Here is a 22,656-nt window from a genome sequence, read left to right as displayed (position 1 = left end):
TTCAACTTTCAATACCAACAAACAAGACATTTTAAAGGAAGATTCCAGTGATGGGCTACAGTACCCAGTAGTGATCTTTGGCAAATTATCAGTGAAACAAAACATTTGTGGGGCATGGTGATGCATACCTATAATCGCAACACTCAGGAAGTAGAGGCAGGAGGATTGCCATGAGTTAGAGGTCAACATGGTCTACATGGCGAGTTCAAAGCCAGCTGGGACTACATAGAAGGACTCAGTTCCAAAATAACAAACAACAAGAAAACAAAGGATTTCAGAAAATAAAACCTACCAAATTTCGTAACTGGCAATAGAAGTATATATTTCAACTAAATACAAATTTAAAGGAAACAGAATACAAAATCAAATGATTGCTACCTGCTTCTGTATTGGCTTCCTTCGTCTCACTTGGGATTTGTCCAACAGGGGAAGGGGAACAAACCTCAGCTGTGTGAGGAGTCTCCCCTGTGATCTCTGCAGCCACCTGAACCTCTTGGGCAACGGGAGGGTCTGCATTTATCTCTTGGGTAGCTATGTTGATTACGTCCTGGGTCTTGGCTTTCTCAGGGCCCGCTGGCACGGCAGAAACTTCCGGAGAAGAAGAGGGCTCCCCAGCACCTTCAGAGGAGAGGGCTTCTACTTGTGGCTTCTCTGACTCCTTGCTCCCTGCCTCTGAGGACAGCACTGAGACATCCCTTACCACCTGCCCCTGGACAGAGCAGTTTACCAGGTTGGTCAGAAGGTTTTTACAACTGACGGCCACGTCAAACATCTGCAGGCTATCTGCTAAGGAGATGATCTTGGAGAAGTTGTGCTTGCCCACAGGTAGCTTGCCGGTGTATGCCATTTCTAGCAAGAGGGCAAACTCTTCAGGGCTCACCACCGATGCATCGATGGAGATGGCGTCTGTGCTGTCCAGCAGGGTTTTGAACAGGAGGCTGGCTGCTGCCAGGACTGGCTTGTGGGCCCTGAAGTAGATGTTGCCGACGGAAATGGTGCAATCACAGAACCGCTGCTCCTTGCACAGGGCGTAGAGCTGCAGAAGCAGCTGCTGGCTGTAGTTGGGGAGTTCCATGCTGTGGCTCTGCCCTTGACTTCTTCCTCTAGCCCTTCAGACTCCACCTAGTCCTAGAGAGACCCACAAAGGATTATGCTAAACGGGCATTCAGGAAAGAAAAGCCTGGGGGAAATGCTCCACAAGCCAAAAGACAATTCACTCATCCAATAACAGCAATCCACCCATCCACCCATCCACCCACCCATCCACCCACCCATCCATCCATCCACCCATCCACCCATCCACCCACCCATCCACCCACCCATCCACCCACCCATCCACCCATCCACCCACCCATCCATCCATCCATCCACCCATCCACCCACCCATCCACCCACCCATCCACCCATCCACCCATCCACCCATCCATCCATCCATCCATCCATCCATCCATCCACCCATCCATCCATCCATCCATCCATCCATCCATCCATCCATCCATCCACCCATCCACCCATCCATCCACCCATCCATCCACCCATCCATCCACCCATCCAAGAGATGCAGGGAAGGGCAGGGTCCCAGGGCTCCTGAGTTACCCATAAATATGACAGTTATGTGATTAGTTGGGCAGGGTCATGCTTAGTGCCCTACATGCACAGTCTCACTGGATCCTCACGCTGACTCTAGAGAGGAGTCATCTTCCCTTCCGCACTCCACAGAGTAGCTGAGGGAAAACCAGCTATGGAAAGGCCTGTCATCTCTACTGGCTGATCTGGAAGCTGTACCTGCTCTGCTGTATGGCCCTCCTACCCGCCTCCCCCAGGAGTGCTGGCCAGCAGGAGGGATAGACATAAAGACTGACATAATATCCCAGTACAGCCAGGCGTGGTGGTGCACGCCTTTAATCCCAGCACTTGGGAGGCAGAGGCAGGCAGATTTCTGAGTTTGAGGCCAGCCTGGTCTACAAAGTGAGTTCCAGGACAGCCAGGGCTACACAGAGAAACCCTGTCTCGGAAAGGAAAAAAAAAAAAAAAAGAAAAAAAAAAACCAATGTCCCAGTACTCAGCTGGCATAGCACTAGACAGGGACCATCACCTCCCCGCTGTACAAACTTGTCAAGTGGTTGATGCTTCCACTGACTCACTGGCTGGGCTTCCCTGTTTCCTTTGCTGGGCATTCTTCATCACTTCTCCAGCTCAAGCCTGCTCTAAACTCCTGATTTCAACATGCAGTATATCAACTTCCTGTGTTCTTTCTCAATACTTCCAAATGGAAACCTACAGGCTTCTGAAACTTTATGACTCCAAAGCTCCCTGCCGATCCTCCCCACTTCCCAGAAATCCTATCCTAACTGTTCACACCAATACCCTATAATGGGGGCTGTGGAGATGGAAGCAGTTAAAAGCACTGGCTGCTCTTCTAGCAGACCCAAGTTTGATTCCCAGCATCGATGTGGCAGCTCACAACTGTCTGTAACTCCAGTTCCAGGGGATCTGGACCCCTCTTTTGACTTCCAAAGCAACCAAGCATGCATGTAGTACACAGGCATACATGCAGACCAAACACTCATACACATACAATAAAATAAAAATAGAAATAAAAACCCACAGGAACCTCTGATGCCAGTGCTTCCTCATACACTAGATCCAATCTTTCAAAACCCCACTGGCTCTACTTGCAATATATGTAAATCCTAGCTCCTCTCATTCCTTACGGCCAATCTAAACCACCATCCCCAACTATCAGGATTTCTGCAATAATCTCATAGCTGATCTCCATGCCTCTCTGCCTGCTGCCTTCTATTCAACAGCCAGAGTGATCTACTTAGCACACAGCCAGAGCCTGGCATTTCTTTGCACTAATGCCTTAAAGGCTTCAGTGTTAGATCAAAGTCAAGGTTATTATAATGAACTGCACCATGATGCAACTACCACTGGCTGCCTAACCTCCTCCACATTGTTCCTCCACCCTCATCTGCCTTCTTTGCTGATCTAGGATCACACAGAGCGCATGGCAGCCACAGGGCTCCTCACATGCATGCCAGGATGGCTCTCTCACCTCCACCAGCTCAGTGCTCAAGGGGGAACACGCATAATCTGAGATGCTTCGGAATCAGAAACTACTCCATTCTTTCTTTCTGTTTGTTTTATGACACAGTGCCTTTCTTTTTGTAGTCCAAGCTGCTCCCCCTGCCTCTGCCTCTGCCTCCCAAACTACTGAGGAAATAGAGGTATCAGTTTGTAGGTGTGTGCTCCCATTGCCAGCTGCAAATGAAATGGCACCAACATGGTGTCACAGATACAGGCTCAACAGTCAACACTCCAATGCACTGACAACAGTCTCTGTGTGTAATGACCTTCAGGCTAGTGTGCAAGAAACAAGAATGAACACTGTGCTTTATATTCAGGGGTCTATCATCAAGTTTCCATAGGCAGAGCTTCCAAAACCCAATATATCCAAAATAGTTCTCGCCTAGAACATTGCCAGGTAAAAACACTTGGTCAGGGTCACTGTCCTCACCTTGTCTGTTTTCAGCTATCACACGTCACCTACAGGTATGTGGTGGGGTGGCTGTGCCTCACCTGTCCTAGGTAATGCCCAAGCTTTACTGGGAGAGGGTCTTTACCGTAGCCTGCTGAAGACTTGGTAGAAAGAAACACCAATTAGAGGGAAATGTAATGATGGGGATTTGCAATAGGCACATAACAACCTAGCTTTGGACAGAGGAGCCAGAAAAGGAGTAAAACTAGGAGGAAGAGTATTGACTGACTGTGTGTGTGTGTGTGTGTGTGAGAGAGAGAGAGAGAGAGAGAGAGAGAGAGAGAGAGAGAGAGAGAGAGAGAGAGAGAGAGAGAATGCAAATACTAGCCTAGCCTACTCCATTCTGGGAGTAGAGATGTGCTACACAGATATCTAAACTCAGGTCCTCATGTTGTGTAGCAAGCACAGTTACACACTGAGCCACCTCCTTAGCTCTCTTAAAAGATGAGGAGGTAAGCGGTTGGCAAGGGCAGAGACAGTCTGTGCAGTGCAGCCTGCAGAAGGCGCAGAGGTAAGAAGAGTGGAGTCCTCCTGAGCAGGGGCCTGGGGTACAGTGTAAGGAGCCGCCCTCACATTCGCCATTACAAGATGGCGCTGATGGCACTGGCACCCGTGTAATCAAACCATCTGTGCATGCGCCGGGGTAGTTTCCCACCCCATGTGCTCTGCCTTCCCCGTGACGACAACTCCGGCCGATGGGCTGCAGCCAATCAGGGAGCAACACGTCCGAGGCAGAGGACAGTCCTCCATAAAAGGGACGGGTTTCCGGACAGTCCTCCATAAAAGGGACGGGTTTCCGCCATTCTATGATTCTCTCTATCTCTCTCTCTCTCTGGCTCTCTTCTCCACTGGCTTCTGAAGGGGTAAGCAATAAAGCTTGTGCCGCAGAAGATTCCGGTTGCCCTGAGCGTGTTCTTACCAGGGGGAACAAAAGTGCGGGCAATAAATGGTGCCGAAACCCGCGAGCTACTACATCACGGGGAAGGAGCGGTTAATGAAGTGTTCCCGCAAAACAGACTGTTGAGAAGGATCCGGTGTGGATTCAGAACTCTTCAGCTGGGGAACTGTGGTAACGAAGTGTTCCCGCAAAACAGACTGTTGAGAAGGATCCGGTGTGGATTCAGAACTCTTCAGCTGGGGGACGGAGCGGAACCAGAACTGCAGCGAGAAGCGTTACAGCTTTACAAGGTATGTCTGGTCTTGAACTTTCTCTAGTGTTAAAAGCCTTTTTGTTCCTTTTTATATGTCAACAAGTGGTTAAGGTGGGGTGGAGAATTCTGGACAAAATTCAAGACAGTCTATCAGAAGTAAAGCGGGGAGAGAGAGCAGGAAAAAAGAGGAAACATGGTGCACCAAATAAGTATACAGGCCTTTCCACGGGTCTTGAACCCGAGGAAAAGTTAATGTCAGGGAAAAATACCTGGGGAGAGATTAGAAGGAAAGAGGAGAAAAAAGATGAGTTTAAAGAGGCAGTTCTTAGTAGCTGTAAATCAGATGAAAAAATTAGCCCTTCTGAGGAAATAGACTTGGAGGAGGGAGCAGCTCGTTATGAGAGAGAAATGTGAGCTTATAGGTCAAGAAAGAAGCCAAAAGCGGCTGGCAAAGGCCAGCTTGCTGCTCGACCTCCGGGCAGTCGGCTTCAAAGTCATAGTGCACCTCCGCCCTATGCGGAGCCCCCGCTCTGCGTAGTGCGTCAGCCCTGCGCAGAGAGGCAGTGCTTGGACTCGTTCATTTCAAGAGAGGCACAAAGGAAGATACAACAGGCATTTCCGGTCTTTGAAGGAACCGAGGGTGGGCGTGTTCACGCTCCGGTAGATTATACACAGATTAAAGAGCTTGCTGAGTCGGTCCGTAAATATGGAGCCAATGCTAATTTTACCTTGGTGCAGTTAGACAGGCTTGCTGGCGAGGCATTAACTTCTGCCGACTGGCAAATGATTGCAAAAGCCGCTCTCCCCAGTGTGGGCAAATATACGGAATGGAGAGCTCTATGGCAAGAGGCTGCACAAAGGCAGGCCCGAGCAAACGCTGCTGCTTTGACTCCAGAGCAGAGAGATTGGACTTTTGACAGGTTCAGACCTTGGCAGCCACATCTAATGATTGGGCAGTTTTAGTTACCTCCTTTTCAGGACAAATAGATAACCATTATCCAAAACATCCAATTTTACAGTTCGCCCAAAATCAATCTGTTGTGTTTCCACAAATAACAGTAAGAAACCCACTTAAAAATGGGATTGTGGTATATACTGATGGATCAAAAACTGGCATAGGTGCCTATGTGGCTAATGGTAAAGTAGTATCCAAACAATATAATGAAAATTCACCTCAAGTGGTAGAGTGTTTAGTGGTTTTAGAAGTTTTAAAAACCTTTTTAGGACCCCTTAATATTGTGTCAGACTCCTGTTATGTAGTCAATGCAGTAAATCTTTTAGAAGTGGCTGGAGTGATTAAGCCTTCCAGTAAAGTTGCCAATATTTTTCAGCAGATACAATTAGTTTTGCTATCTAGAAGATTTCCTGTTTATATTACTCATGTTAGAGCCCATTCAGGCCTACCTGGCCCCATGGCTCTGGGAAATGATTTAGCAGATAAAGCCACTAAAGTGGTGGCTGCTGCCCTAACATCCCCAGTAGAGGCTGCAAGAAATTTTCATAATAATTTTCATGTGACGGCTGAAACATTACGCCGTCATTTCTCCTTGACGAGAAAAGAAGCCCGTGATATTGTTACTCAATGTGAAAGCTGCTGTGAGTTTTTGCCAGTTTCTCATGTGGGAATTAACCCACGCGATATTCGACCTCTACAGGTCTGGCAAATGGATGTTACACATGTTTCTTCCTTTGGAAAACTTCAATATCTCCATGTGTCCATTGACACATGCTCTGGCATCATGTTTGCCTCTCCTTTAACCGGAGAAAAGGCCTCACATGTGATTCAACATTGCCTTGAGGCATGGAGTGCTTGGGGGAAACCTAAACTACTTAAGACTGATAATGGACCAGCTTATACATCTCAAAAATTCCAACAGTTCTGCCGTCAGATGGACGTGACCCACCTGACTGGACTTCCATACAACCCCCAAGGACAGGGTATTATTGAGCGGGCGCACCGCACCCTCAAATCCTATCTAATAAAACAGAAAGGGGGAGTCGAGGAGGCTCTACCCCGAGTACCAAGAGTGTCTGTGTCTATGGCACTCTTTACACTCAATTTTTTAAATCTTGATGCTCATGGCCATACAGTGGCTGAACGTCATTGTTCAGAGCCAGATAGGCCCAAAGAAATGGTTAAATGGAAAGATGTTTTAAGTAACAAATGGAAAGGACCGGATCCTATTTTGATAAGATCCAGGGGAGCTGTTTGTGTTTTTTCACAGAATGAAGACAACCCATTTTGGATACCAGAAAGACTCACCCGAAAAATCCAGACTGACCAAGGGAATCCTGATGTCCCTCATCTTGGTGATGCCCAGGGCGACAACAACAAAGGGAGAGCAGCGTTGGGAGATACAGAATTTGAACAGACCCTTCGAAAATTGAGACTTGCCCCACGCACTTGGACCTGTCCCTGACCAAGGACTATCTTCTCAACATTTTCCTTCTTTAAAGAATGGGTGGGGGTGGGATTATTTAGAGCTGTTCTTTGCTGTGGATTAGTGTTGCTTCTCTGGTTGGTCTGTAAGCTTAAGGCCCAAACTAGGAGAGACAAGGTGGTTATTTCCCAGGCGCTTGCAGCACTAGAACATGGTGCTTCCCCTGATATATGGTTATCCATGCTTAAGCAATAGGTCGCTGGCCACTCAGCTCTTGCACCCCACGAGGCTAGTCTCATTGCATGGGATAGAGTGAGTGTGCTTCAGCAGCCCGAGAGAGTTGCACGGCTAAGCACTGCAGTAGAAGGGCTCTGCGGCATATATGAGCCTATTCTAGGGAGACATGTCATCTTTCAAGAAGGTTGAGTGTCCAAGTGTCCTTCCCCCAGGAAAAACGACACGGGAGCGAACCAAGACCCCTTTGGGTGATGAGCCTGGGAGGAGGTTTTGTGTAAAGCCCCTATTTTGCACACTGGGGATTTGACCTCTATCTCCACTCTCATTAGAATGGGTGGCCTATTGCTCTTAAATAAAAGAAAAGGGGGAGATGTAAGGAGCTGCCCTCACATTCGCCATTACAAGATGGCGCTGATGGCACTGGCACCCGTGTAATCAAACCATCTGTGCATGCGCCGGGGTAGTTTCCCACCCCATGTGCTCTGCCTTCCCCGTGACGACAACTCCGGCCGATGGGCTGCAGCCAATCAGGGAGCGACACGTCCGAGGCGGAGGACAGTCCTCCATAAAAGGGACGGGTTTCTGCCATTCTATGATTCTCTCTATCTCTCTCTTCTCCACTGGCTCCTGAAGGGGTAAGCAATAAAGCTTGTGCCGCAGAAGATTCCGGTTGCCCTGAGCGTGTTCTTACCAGGGGGAACAAAAGCGCGGGCAATAGTACAGGAAGGCTGTGAGTGGATCAGTGATGCTAGAATATGAATAGGGGTTGAGAGAGTCAAGAGGTGGGTCTGGAGAGGCAGACAGGGATCTGCGCACAGTAGTGAGTAGGCCACATGGAAGAACCTGGGTTTTCTCTTAAGGCAAAGAGAGATTTGTGGTAGAAAGACACATGGTCAAAGATGTATTTTAAATATATTATTTCAGTGGTGTTTCTGCATTTAAGGAGGATAATTCTAAAGGCAGACTCTACCATCAAAAGAGATTCAGAACAAACCAGTGAGGGTCTTTGCTAGAGACAGAGACAGAAGGACAGTCCAAGTGATTTAGGAACTGAACAGCATGAAGGAGGAGAGAGACGCCCTACAGGTCGCTGACAAGATGGCTCAGACGACACTGAAGAAGATAGGTAATGAGGGCACAGCTCAGGTTTGGATTTGTGGACTCTACACTGATGACAAAATTGTGGTATCTCCATGGGGTAAGAGAAGGGTGAGAATCTCTCTTTAAATAGAAGAGAAACAGTATCTGCTTTTGTTAAATAATCGTGGCTGCTTCTGTTGGCATCTACTACTAGTCTCATGTGTTCTGAAATAGAAACAAACCTTACCTGGAGCCCAGGCTTCAGCTTGCATGTGAAGGGTGTGTAAGGCGCCATGGTCCTGACAATAACCAAAAAGCTGAACGATGGAGAAACCTTGATTAGAGGAGAGAGACACTTGCTCCATAAGGTGGGTGCCAGGCAGAAGCAGACGATCACCAGGAACAGAGGCCCTGGGCAAAAGCCTCCGTCAAACAAGCATGGCCTGGAAAACCTGAACCCTGACTAATGAACTGATGAAGGCCGAGCACCCAGTCACAGGGTACCCTGCACATTTCCTTGAGCTCTCTCTCCTAATGTGCCACCAGTGCCCCAGGGTGGCTTATACCCACCTGTAACCCCAGTCCTAGGGAAGATGATGCCCTCTTCTGGCCTCCACAGGCACCAGGGACAAACAAAGCACACAGACATACAAGCAGGCAAAACACTCACATACAGAGTAAATCTTACAGAGTCACTTCCAAGAGACTATAGAATTAATTCTTTTCCACTTGAGGCCATTCCACCCCAACCCACACCACGGTGGCTGCACGTGTTCATCATATAACCTTTTCAGTTTCTTAAAGAGTGTGGCTGGGAGCATTTAGCCCGACCACTTAGTACAGGCTGTTTTAACATTTATGTCACAACAAGGTACGTGGGTTTCTGAAGGGATACACGCCTACAACCCAAGCAGCAAGGGTGTAGAGGGCTGCCCTAGGTCCACAGAACAATTGTCAGTCCAGCCATGGCTGCACAAAAGCCACAGAGGAGAAGCCCTGCTGTGAGCCGTCTCTCAGCACATGGACAGAGGGCTGGTGACTCAAGCGAAGCAGGAGCAGGATGAACAGTACAGGAATCTGTCTCCATCTCATGCCACTTAGAACCAAAGGGAAAATGCGGCAAATTTAAAATGTGAGTGCTGCCCATGGGATCCTTGTGGTCAAACTATTGAATATTCTTATTAATGAGTAAAAAGAAAAATAATGCTAAGTTGATGAATATGCAGTCAGGTTCAGCAAGAACAAGTCAATCAAGTTACAGGAAGTTTTAAAAACGGGAAAGAGTAACAGAGACTTTTATTCACACGTATGCTATGTGTATGGGTGTTTTGCCTGCATGTATGTAAATGCATCACATGCCTACAATGCCCACAGAGGTCAGGAGAGTGTTGGAGCCTCAGGAACTGGAGTTACAAACAGCTGTGAGCACCGTCTGGGTGCTGGGACCTGAGTCCAGGTCCTTTGGAAGGACAGCCAGCACATCACACAGTGAGTACGGACACTAGCAATGTGGTAGACTTGATCAATAAAAGGAGATCGGAGGTAGTTATGGCCCGGAACATTCAAGGACAGGCAAGGGCTACTTAATAATATTAAAACTAAAAAGAATACCAAAACTAACAGGACTGCTAATTTCAGAACCGACCTTTGGCAAAACAGCACACTGAGGTGATATAAAGTCATCTTTTCTACCACTACAGACATATAGAAATGCTGGATAAAACCCACAGAAATGCTTTTAAAATACATAGTCAAGTTTAAAAAAATCCCCAGGCACCTGAAAATGAAAGAGACATCAAAATCAAAGCCGGAATAGTCAATGGGAGCTGAGACCAGTGGCCCCGTGGGCTTTCAAGCTCCCGAACAGGCTCTGGACTTGAAGGACACTGCAGTAATGCAGGCAAGAGATGTGGTTTCCAGCAGACCAAGGACAGGGAGCAGGAACTGAGACCCTGCATGATGCCCAGGGCCCAGGCCCATCCCCCTAAGCTAAAGCAGCACCGAGCACCAGGAAGCTGACAGCAGCCCCTAGTCATCTACACCCGATGCAGGGAACCACGTGCAGGCCCCTGACACACAGGCACAGCAAGCACTCTGTGTCTTACAGGAATCCCAATCCAAGAAATGAACACAAAAACTTGTCTCTGGAATGCATCAGAAGAAACTGGACAACTTTCGTAACCTAAAGCAAAGAGACTCCCACAGAGAAACAGAAAAACCCAGAAAGGATGCTTGCCACCACAGGGCACGTGAGGAAGGCCGAGTGAGCAAGTAACAGCAAAAAGTTTCAGAGGGGACCTTTGAAGTGAAGGTAAGAAAAGACTTCTTAAATGGTGCCCAGAAGAAACAGGAGGGCTTATAGTATCTGTGTATAGGTATCAACAGAACTCGCTAGCCAGATTCATAAATGGGAGGCAATATCTGCGAAGTTTAAAGGCATTAATGGATTTATAACTAAAAACTATAAAGTCCTATAATCTTAGGGGAAAAAAATGGAATGTGCAGGGAAGGGCAAGTGAAGTGACTCCCAGGCAGTGATGGAGTTGTTACAAAACAATGACTCATTCTGCTTATCGACTCCTTTTACTCTCCAAACACCTAATGAGCAGATATTTCCCGTCAGTGGCAGATGAGAAGACTAAGGCCCAGAGAAGCTGCTCGGTTCCTTCAAAGTCAAATAGAATTAGGTAGCAGAACCTGGGTTTAGGGTACCACTGGTGGGTCTGCCATCCACTGTTCTAGGAAGGCAACCCGGTAAAGAGCTCAGGCAGGAGTCAGGCGGTGCACACATGCCCTGCAGGCTGGGAAGCATTCTCCTGTGTACACACAGGTCCGTTAGGAAACGATGCTCACTGAGCCCTGTAGAGAGGTGAGAGGGGACTGGAAATGTCTGTGACTGAGAGAATAGGTAAGCAGAAATGGAAGGGGTACACCATGGAAGACAGGCCACCAGACAGGAAACATGTTACTGAGACACAGACATGGGCAGATCTTCAGTACCCAGGAGTGAATGAAAATAAAAACTAAACCAACAGGATGAGACCTAGCAGGCAATTCCATGAATGCAGGTTACACGTGCACACACACACCAAGGGAACTAGTCACAGAAATCCATTCACTGCGAACAGATTCGACAGAACTGAGGAGTAAGGTCCTCACTGGAAGAGAAGCCTGGGACAGCTACTCACAGCAGACAATAGAATTAAGAAGACAGAAAAGTGGAAAGGAAAGCTAAGACTGTAGAAGACAGAGTGCGAAGTCTGACAGACATCGGCTGGGAGACACGAACACACAGGAGAACATACGATTCCTGAGAACTTTCTAAGATGAAGTTGGGGCTGGGAAGATGGCTCAGGGAGGAACAGTGCATGCTATGTAGGCATGGGGGTCTGAGTTTGAATCCCCAGAACTCGTGCAAGGCCGGGCATGGTCGTGTGTGCCTAGCATGCCAGCACTGAGAGGAAGGGAGTGGGCAGAGATGGGCAAATTCTGCTGCCCTAGCCCACATGGCAAGTTTCAGACTCAGGGAGAGACCACCTGCCTCAAGAGAGTTAAGTGAGTGACACAGGACATCCACTATGCTCCTCGGCTTCCACCAGCTTCTAAGAACATGCAAGACACAAGCAATCCCTAGAATAAAGAAATAAAATTACGGGCTGGTGAGATGGCTCAGTGGGTAAGAGCACCCGACTGCTCTTCCGAAGGTCCGGAGTTCAAATCCCAGCAACCACATGGTGGCTCACAACCATCCGTAACGAGATCTGACTCCCTCTTCTGGAGTGTCTGAGGACAGCTACAGTGTACTTACATATAATAAATAAATAAAAATCTTTAAAAAAAAAAAAAGAAATAAAATTACAGATAGATACATGGCTTTAGACTGAAGATTTCAAAGTATCAATTAACACAATGGCAGACATAATCCTGACTTCCCATTCACAGCAATGGTGTCAGGGAGGAGCACTGTTGGCTAGGGATGTGCCTATACACCAAGCACGCACAAGATGATGAAGTGCCATTTGAGATGAGCCTCAAAGTGTGTGACCAGTAGGCCACCTATGACAGGGTCACTGTGAGAGGGAAAAGGAACCAGACACCAGAGATAAAGAGAAACCGCAGCAGCAGAGAACCCACCAAGCTCCCAGCTCAGTGAGAATAAGATACATTGGGAGTGCTTAGAACCCACTGTCTTCTGTTGGTGAGAATACAAAGTAACAATTTGAGATACTCCACATTTGTCCCGATGAAGCTACATATCATGGAGGCACTTTAAAGAAACTGCCAGAGAAAGCTGACACATAAGAGACCCGACTAGACAGTCCTGTATGCAGGGCACAAACGGAGGTGAAGCTGATCCTACGGTGCAATCAGGTAGTGGTATCAGGCAGCTGTTGCTGGGCACGGAAAGAGAATGGGAAAGCAGCCAGGGCCACAAGGTGAGACCCTGTCTGTCTCAACCCTGGCAGGTGTGGCTGCTGTGTCACACGTGCGTCAGTAGGTGGCAGAGAGGAGAGAGGCTATGTCTATGCTCAGTGTTCTGCCCTGGAAACATGGGAATGATGAGTAGCCTAACACTGCCTGAAAACAGTGAGCCTGACGTGACCTCCAGCCCAGCAGCACGGGGCCTGGACGAGCTCCCAGGGCAGGAAGTCAGCAGGAGATAAACCCCGCCTGGGGCCTCGGGGCCCAACAGGAACAAGCTGAAGACCAGAAGAACTCTGACTGGGACAGTGGGTCCCAAACCAAGCCAGACTTAGCCCTTGACAGATGACCCCCGCATGAGGCCTGTGCTGCCACTGGAGGCCACATCTGGGTCTGTTCCCACCAAAGGCCAGGCAGATGTCCCTGGTCTGATCTGTTGCCCAGGACATGTTGATGTCTGAGGGCTGTGCAGAACTGGCCCTAGCCCTTCCCCGGGCATCATGGAAGAACTGGCCCTGGGGTCATGACAGTGGGAGAGATGACCATGTACCTTGCCTGGGCAGCATAGTAGAACTGACCTTGGTTGCAAGGGTATGAGCAAGCCCACCCTGAGGGTATGAGCATGGGAGAGCTGGTCCCGCCACTTGTTTGCCTTGTGGTGACATGGGTAAGGGAGAGATGCCCTCCCATACACTTGTCCCTTGCCCCCTACAGCAGGCAGAAGAGCTGGCCCTGGGATCATGAGAGCAGGAGAGCTGGCCCTGCCTCTCATCTGCTGCAGAACTCCAGACAGAGGGCCCTGCACCTCAGCTGGATAGTACAGAAGAGCTGGCCCTGGACGTGGGGATTGTGAGTCCCCACCCCGCCCCTGCATGAGTGAGGAAGACCAGACCCTGACTCTTGTCTGCTGTGTGGTGTGAGAATGAGGAAAAGATGTCCTCCCCCCTTCCTTGTCCCCTGCCACCTATGGCAGGTAGAGAGCTGGCCCCAGGGTCATGAGAACAGGAAAGCTGATCCCGTCCCTTGTCTGCTGAAGTGTTTGGGAAAGTAGGCTCTGCACCTCACCTGAGCAGCTCAGTAGATGGTGTGGGGGTAGGTGAGCCAGCCCCGAGGGCACGAGGACTCAAGAGCTGGCTCTGGCCCTTGCTGGCTGTGGCACTGGGTGGGCAGCCAGGTCAGGGCAGGAGAGCTTCACCCCAGTGATGTTAGGGTGGAACAGCTAGTGGGATGATAAGCCCAGAAACCTCTCAGGCCCAGATCCAGGGCTTTGAGTTGGCCCACCCCAACATTTACCCCATCAGTGAACTATTGGAGTACATGAAAGGGCTGGTCCAAAAACCACGGGATCTCCATGACACAGGGCAACAACAGGGTATCTGAGGGAGTCCCAGTGAAGTTGCAGGATTGATAGTGTAGCAGAAACCAGAGGCCTCAAAACAGACCAATGACTCATTGCAATAAATATTTGCAAGCAAAGAAGTGTGGACAAAACGGTATACCAAGGAACATACTGTGTCACTTGATAGCATCCACAAGACCAACTGCTGCTACTGAGGTGTGTGGTCTTAGACACTAACGGGCTGACTCTTGGAATTAGAGATCAGCTGCAATTAGACTCATTTTCTATCAGTCAGAAGATGCCCCAAATAACTTCCCTGATAAGTATACATAATGACACATGTGAACATAAGGAGGTAAGGTGCCAGGACTGAGGCAGCTCAGTGGTAGGGTAGTCCCTTACTCAGCATGCACGAGACCCTTGGGCTGACCCCTAACAATAGACACAAAGAAAGGAGGAGTTTATAAACCAAAGATATAAAAAGATATTTACAAACCAGAGAAATAAAAATGAATAAGGAAAATAAGATTAAACCAGTAGCAAGTGAGGGAAAAGGAAGACAAGGGAAGTGCACTAAACAGAAACAAATAAAGACGGAAGCAATAAATGCATACTTATTAGTGACCACACTAAGTAAACAGACAACAATTTTCTTATCAACATGTGTGTGTGTACCCTTAAATAGTGCCATGTGCAGTGAGCATTAGTGAATTAGCTAGCTACATTTACTACCAAGAGAGGCTCTAAATAGTTTTGAACCCACCCTTCTGACTTAAGTATCTGTCTTTAAAGAAACAAACTATACAAGCTTTGCAGACCACTTTGGGAAATGGGCTAAGGAAAGCCCAAAGCTCTGGCTAAGCTACACTTGAGAAACAAACTATACAACCTAGTCAACCTTTGCAAGGCACCTACAGGATTCTGTTACTAAGTAAATGCGTGTGATGAGCCACACAGCTGTGGCTGTGCGGAGGGAGCAGCAGAAAGGCCAGAGACTGAGCCTCAACTTCCATCACGCTTTCCTGTCTCAGCCTAACTCCCTTTGCAGGGACGTTCCATGGAGAGAAAACAGAAGGCTCTGTACAGTGTGGTTTGGGAGGTAAAGAAACTTAAGATCACTAAGTGTTGAAATCTCTAAGTGTTGAAGATTGACACAGGAGCAATATAAAATATGTTATGAAGCACTTGCAGAAATTGCTAGGCTGGGGAAAATTGTCAAAGGTCCCGTGGGGAAAACGTTTAAGCAACAAGAAAGAACTCCAGAAAGAAGGATGCTCCTCAAAGGAGCACTATTAAAGCCTCAAGAAAAGGCTATACTGACTCAGAATAAAGACAGCAGACAGAAGAAACTTAATTGGCTGAACCAAGTGCTGTATAATGACCCAAAACACAAATGGGAATTCAACACAAAGTAGAAAACTAGGCCAGCTTTCTAAAAGGGGCACAAAGAATATTTATTTATTTAAATTCCTACCCTGACTCCTTCCAAAAAGGATTTGGAAGTCTTGAGGATCCTTAAATTACAGAGAACACAGGAGAAAGCTGGAGAAAGCAAGCAGGAGCTGAGGCAGAGTTGGGGGCAAGGTGACATCTCTTTGAAGACCATGGAAATAACACTGCAGGTTACACGGGCCATATACACTGTTAAATAAAAAAGTTCTGCCCTCCACAGCCTCGGGCAGGTTCCCTAGCAAGGCACTGGTGAGGCATCTGCTGCACTAGCATTGAGCGGAGACTAGATCTCCTGTCCTTGCTTTCCCATGAGTCTCGAGGGAAGCAACCCACACACCATCATTGGCTCAGCACACTGCTAGGTACTGTGGGAGCCCAGTGGAATATAAATCAAGACCCATGTCCATGGGAGCACCTAGTTCACCCAGCACTGGCTCAACTGCAACCACAACTCTCACATGGGCTCAGTGTGAGGCCAGAGGAAGGAAAGAGGGAGACAGCGGATGGTGCGGCCCTGCTGAGCAGTGGGGAAGGCAAGGGTTGGGGGAGTACTTGCCACTTAGGACTCTCAGGTGAGGGCAAAGGTCAAGCGCTCTAGGCAGAGGAGACACTTGAGCTTATTTCTTGAAGGGACCCCGTGGCACTGCACCAGGCATTGGAGACAGAGGTGTCACCACCAAGTGACAGCAGTGTGGTGGGTCCCACACTGAGCAGAGGAAAGGGTACCTGCATTCTGAGGTCGGAGCATTAGGAGAGGTCGGATGGGCAGATCCAGGAGAGGGACCAGCAGCAGGACAGATGCCCAGACATCCTACCCACACTGTCCATCAGGAACCAGCCGCAAGTTCCCAACAGCTGGGCTACTGCAGGAAAGAAAACCTATTCTAATTAATTCTTGGTCAAAGATTGTCAGTTTGGGTCCCGTACTGATTCTGCCTCTTGCTTTAATGTCTCTAGCGATAACAGTCTCCTCTGCAGTCTTGCTCTCTGTCTCATTGCCTGGGCTCTGTGGAAGCCAGAGCCGAGGGACCTTGGAGAGCCCTTTTGGTTGCTTTCTCGGCACAGGATTTCCTTACTTTATCTGTCACGTACTCCTGTCACACGACCAGATGACCTTAGTCCAATCTCCTCCTTTTCAAGGGAAGAGACTGAGGCCCTGAGAGGCTGAGCTGCTCTCTGATCCTAGTCTGCCTTAACCCTGTGGCTGTTTAGTAGCTCACAAACAACCAGAGCCAGGTGAAATAAGTGGCTCTCTCAACATAATTAGAGCAAAGATCACACACTCGAGACAAGAAATGGGGGATTGCTCCACACGAAGAGATGATTTCAAACGTAAGCTACCAGAGGAATCAGTCAAGTTAAAAGAGAAGCCCTGGCAATTATTTCTGAGAACGCGAGGACGGTTGGTGAGGTTAGAAAAGGGTGACTGCAGCCTTCAGCAGGCCTGGATTTCTCAAGTTCAAAAGCGGCTGTCAGTTGGTATCTTCTCTAACACTGCCTGATAGGCAGAGCTGCAGTAAGGAATGTAGACTTTCCTGTGCTGTTGCAAGGCTCACCACTGTGTCTCTTACATGTACTTGTCTCTAATCTTATCATCACTGTCGTCATCACTCTGCCCCAAACACTAGTGTTCTTGGTTGACGCAAACCTCCGTGGGCCAGTGGTCTTTCCTAAGGCACACTCCGATCACTGGGAATTCCAAGCAGCCAGAAGAGCTCCGGAGAACTCCGGCATGGAAGGTCTAAGGACCGACTCAGGTACAGCACATACCTTCAGGGATTTGAGGGGCTACCTCCTGAGCCAGGAGCTGCATAGACACACAGCTTGCTTATGTACTGGGATTTACAGCTCCCAATCCCATTTACCCTTGTGCACAGATGCAAACTAAAGCACAGATACATCAAATACTTCGTGAAAGAACCAAATAACTAATAAGGGGCTAAGTCCTGACTTAAGTCTGGGTTTGGACACGCAAGCCATGGCTATGTGCTCTACAATGCAGGGCTAAACTGGCTACTAAGACTTAGCTACCCCCAGTCCCCTCCTACAGGCAACTTCTCCCCTCAACTGAGCTATCGACCGTCGGTTACTTAACAGACGCATTCTAGCCTCTCCTAAGGAGAGGGAAGGAACCACATCTCCCACCTCAGGAGACCCTGCTTCTTTCTCTCTTCCCTTCCATTCTCCGTTTCTTCCTTCTGTAAGGCTCTAGGATCAAACCGAGGGCTTCCTAGATGCTAACTAGCAAGTGCTGTGCACTGAGCTAAGAGTCTCACTCAGCACTCGGTTTCTTAAAACAGGTTCTTGTTATACAACCCTGCCTGGCCTCTCCAGGGCCACTATGTTTGGTGGCCAAGTGTTCTAAATTGCTAATCCATGCTTTCTGTCAGCACTGACAGCCTGATCTTTCTTTCTACCAAATTATACTAGGATGTCACTTATCAAAAAAAAAAAAAAAAAAAAATCACTAAAAGCCACCATAATGATGAACCATACTATGTTTCTAAGCAATGCTTAATGCTAACAACCCAGTGAGGCATTGCGCTCCACTTACAATAAAGCCTTGACGGTGAAGATGTTAAGTAACAGCCCAAGGCCTTACACAAGCAAGGCAACAGAGGCAGTGAGAGTCTCATCCCATCTGTCTGACTTGAAACCTAAGTCCTCTCACCCACCAGAGCAACTTCCCAGGCTTTTATGTTCACAAGAATCACATGGGGATCTTGTCAAAGGAAAATTCTGACCCAGACGTTCTAGCATGAGGCCCAAGATTCTGCACTTGTAATAGCTCCAGGTGATGCAGGTGCTACAGAGTGGGCAGGTGCTCTCTGCCGCGGCCTAACTTCAAGTCACATTTGTTCATATCTGATTATTTTGAAATATGTTAAAAGCAACACTTCATGTCTATAAAGTTACAAGTCATCTGCACATTACTCCCTTTTGCCCTAGCTCTAGTCAAACCAAGAACAGCCACAACACTCACATGTCTAGTCAAACCAAGAACAGCCACAACACTCCCATGTCTAGTCAAACCAAAAACAGCCACAGCACTCTCTGTCTCCGGGCGTTAACATACAGAATATAGGGGATTCTAGAGCTCTCTAGCCAGGTGTTAGGCAAACAGCTCCGCAGCCTCTTGGCAACAACCCAAGTGCCACTGGCCTGCATTCCCACCACCTGTCTTCCAAGAACCTCCAGATTCCCCGGCTGCTGTCGATCTAACTACACTCCACAGGGCTCACTTTCAGGACAAGCTGCTCCTTACCTAGGGTGAAGAAGTGGTCACCAGGACCCAGGCAAGCCTCTGAAGGGCCACAGATGGCATACAAGCCATTAATATGTGCAGAACTAAGTACAGTGAACGGATCTTGGCCCACGCCACTCTACATAACCTACTGTGACATTTCTTTTCTAAACACCATGCATCTGTCCTCCTTCACACAGCTGAGCTTCTCAGCAGCCTCCTGGCCAGACCCGGAAAGCTGCCTGCAATGGCATTTGAGATCACTACTCTGTGGTGTCAGAAATGAAAACTCAATATTGCATGCTGCCTTGGAATTTGGAGATATTGAGAGGGTTCCAAAGCACCTAAAATCAGTCCCCCCAAACACTCACAGCTCCAGGTTACTCAACAGAACAAACTTCCTATCAGAGACCAACTGCAGCTCCTATTTGCCCCTCAGCAGTGGGTTTTGGCTCCCCCAAAGTTGCAGAAGAAGCCAGTCACATCCTTTGAGTACTGCAGAGGCTGCCTCCCACAGGCACACAGTGCTCATCGGACTCCTGTACAGTTTCGAGTTGTTCCCACCCTCTGTCAGAGTTCCTGTGTGGGGCCATCCCCAGACTCCTCAGACGGGAACCCCTCCTTATCAAGGGGGTGAACAGGAGACAATTAAAACATCGGTTTTGGCCAGTCCACTAAATCCTTTTCTATATCCTTGATTCTTAAATACCAATGCCAGGAGCACAGGCTAAGCATTTTCTATCCTCTATTTAATTCCCCTAACACCCCCTGTCAGGTAGAAAGCATACTATCTCCATTTAACAGTGGTGGAGACTGGTACCCAGCAAGGGAACTTGCCCAAGACAGCACCGCAGTCATTAATGTTAGGCACAGCTCAACTGCAGATCTGCTTGGCTCCTTGCCCTTAAAAAAATTACTTATATTTTGAGGGTAGAGGAGATGTCACAGCACATATATGGAAGTCAGAGGACAGCGCTGTAGAGTCACTTTTTTCCTTTCACCTTTGTGTTAACCGTTAATTATCACAGCCTACATACAGTAACCTAAGAAGAGGAGTCTCAGTTGGAGCACCGCCCAGATCAGACTGACCTATGGGCATGTCTGTGGGGAAGTGTCTTGATTATTAATTGATGTAGGAGGGCCTGGCCCACTGTGGACAGTAACATTCCCCAGGCAGTTGATTCTGGGCTGCATACAAGGACACTAGCTAAGCATGAACCTAAAGCAGTGTTGCTCCACGGTTTCTGCTTTCAAGTTTCTGCACTTGAAACTCAAGTTCTTGAGTTCCTCCACTGTTTTCTCTCAATGACCTGTAAGCTAAAATGAACCCTCTCCTCCATAGTTGCTTTTGATTGGTGTGTTTTATTAAAGCAACAGAAAGGGAACTAGAATATATGGATTATGGGATCAAGCTCAAGTCACCAGACTTACATAGTAAGTGCCTTTCTCCTCTGAGCCATTCTCCTACCACCTGGCTCCCTGTTCTCAGGACCTCAATTTCTCTGGTTGCCAGAGCTTCAAGGCTCCCAAGCCTCTTCCAGGAGAGATGGAGTGCTAGCCAGCCTGATGGGGATGCCCCCCTCCCACCCCCCACCCCCCCGTTTGAGGAGCCTTGCTCTTACTGTACTTTGCTACAGACTGAGTGAAGCTATGTATCTAAGAGAGTGCTGCTGGCACAGGCCAGCTAGCTGGCTGCCAAGAAACTTCCTCAGATGGCCTGAACTTAATTTACCAAAAGGTCTGACTTGGCTATCAGCCTTGCAGATTCACAACCTATCCTCACAGAGTCTCACAGTTGGCTGGACTTGAGAAACATAAATAACTCAATATAGATCAGAGAACAGATCCATAATGTGAGCTATGTCTATTCTTTGTAATAATCTGTGAAAAGAAGCAAGGGGCCAGAGCAGACAGCATCAGAAAGCCCTTTACAAATCACAGAAGACAGCAGAAGGAAGTTGGCTATATGGAGCCAATGTTTACATAAGGCCCCATAAATCACCTTGGTCGTTAGGGTAAATCAGCATGCAAGTTTTAGGATTAAGGTGCAATGCCAAATGGCAGTGTGTCTGGTTCCTTCCACCACTGAGGTCCTGTACTCTGCTGCAGCCTGGTTCCTCCTGTGACAGATGCATGCGGGTCTCTGATGAGCACCGCCCGTGAGCTGAGGTTTTTCGAGGCGGTCCCGCACTGATGCTGGACAGAGCTTTACTTTTACTCTGAGCATCCAGCTGTGGCAGATCAGCCTCTCCCTCTTCTTGCCTAAGCCCAAGGAATCTCCCAGCTTACTTCAGACTCAGCTTCATCCTGTTCCCTTCCTTGCCACCTACCACATGCTGGCCGCAGGCTCAGCCCTCGGTCCCTGTTCCACTCGGCCTCACTCCTCCCTAGCTTCCTCCGCGGGCCTCATCCACTTATACTCAGCCTGCCTTGCCACCACTCATCACCAGAGTAAAACTTAGGAAAGAAATTCATTCCCCGATGTACAGCACCATGGAATGACCCTTTGTAAGAAGGGGATGAAAGCCCGTGTGGTGGCGCCTGTGACCTCAGCACAGGGCAGAAGGATGGTGAGTCAGATGCCAGTGTGGACTGCCCAGCAGAGTGCTGTCAAAGACTAAGAGACAGAAGTCAGAGAACTGCAATTTATTTATGGTTAGAGACGATACAACTCAACCGTAGTCATTTATGGATGAAGAGATAGACAGAAATTAAGTAGCCTGCGGAAGCTGTTCATATATCTAAGCAATGCTGAGGCCAGAAACCAGGATCCCAGCTTTTGAATCTTATGTTTGTATTTGGGCCAAAACTAAAACACTCAACTTCTAGGCAAACAAGAGAGGCCCTCAGCAGGGAGGATTCTGTGTCTCAGACTGGCACCATACTGGACATGGTACACAGAACTTTTGTTACTCCTTCTTTGACTGTGATTAAAATATCAACCATTGGCGCTAAAGAGTCAATACCAACCACTGGGGCTCAGTAGTTAATAGCACTGGCTACTCCTCCAGAGGACTCAAGTTCGATTCCCAGCACCTACATGGCAGCTCACAAGCATCTATAATTCTAGGAAATCTGGTGTCCTCCCTGGGCCCTGTGGGCACCATGCATCCAAGTGGTACATAGATACACATGCAGGCAAAACACCCATGCACAGTTTCAAAAATTAAAAACATGAATATAATTTGGAGGCAATTAAATCAGAAAGTTTTCTCAGTGGTAGTATTTAATTGGGGAGTCGTGGTTTTACAACATAGGTCTCATTGTCAAACCTCCCTGGACAACTGCAAGTCATGTGAGGCCTGCCTGTTCATCTAGACCTAGACGGACCCCCTCTGATAAGACAGGAAGGTTGGGGACAGGGAACAATGTATTTACCTGTGCTGCTGCTGACTGACTGTTTTACCAAAACATATCAGGTATGAAGTACAGAAAATGAGGGATACCTGACAGGAAGAATGTATGTCCATTAGATCCATTCTAGAATTCTATCAGTGTAGAAAAAGGATGTGAAATGTTTATCTGCACTGTATTCAAAGCAATACCATTTGAATAGGTTTGAAAAAACTCTGAAAACTTAAAATACAAAGAGATGTTTAAATAAATATAGTATAGAGTCATATTTGGGGAATATTATGCAGCCATTCAAACAGGTTGCTGGCTGGAGGTATGGCTCATCGGGAATCTGCTTACTTGACTAGCATACGTAAGGTCCCGGGGTCAGCACTGAGCACTGGACAAAGTTCTCTATGATACCCAAAAGGACAAGAAACCAGAGACAATACAGAACTGGATTTTATGTAATCTTA

The 22,656-nt window shown here is 48.0% G+C and overlaps 1 protein-coding gene and 1 non-coding gene across 3 annotated transcripts in view; one reads left to right on the top strand and one right to left on the bottom strand.

Annotated features, from left to right (window-relative positions):
* Zbtb40 (zinc finger and BTB domain containing 40) overlaps positions 1-22,656 on the bottom strand; it is a 73,805-nt gene that overhangs the window by 37,949 nt on the left and 13,200 nt on the right. For both annotated transcript variants that reach the window (XM_029476382.2, XM_029476383.2), the window contains exon 2: positions 379-1,128. In XM_029476382.2, coding sequence (XP_029332242.1) covers positions 379-1,075 — 697 coding nt within the window. In that variant the 5' untranslated portion in view covers positions 1,076-1,128. The remainder of the gene's footprint in view (positions 1-378; positions 1,129-22,656) is intronic.
* On the top strand, positions 12,838-12,966 carry LOC115031001 (small nucleolar RNA SNORA17). Its single transcript, XR_003836593.1, has one exon. It is a non-coding gene; the product is annotated as a small nucleolar RNA SNORA17 (small nucleolar RNA).

The sequence above is a fragment of the Mus caroli genome, unplaced genomic scaffold (genome assembly GCF_978045245.1).
Source record: "Mus caroli unplaced genomic scaffold, Mus_caroli_1 scaffold_6, whole genome shotgun sequence".
NCBI lineage: Eukaryota > Metazoa > Chordata > Mammalia > Rodentia > Muridae > Mus > Mus caroli.
This window is presented reverse-complemented; position numbering and strand designations above follow the sequence as displayed.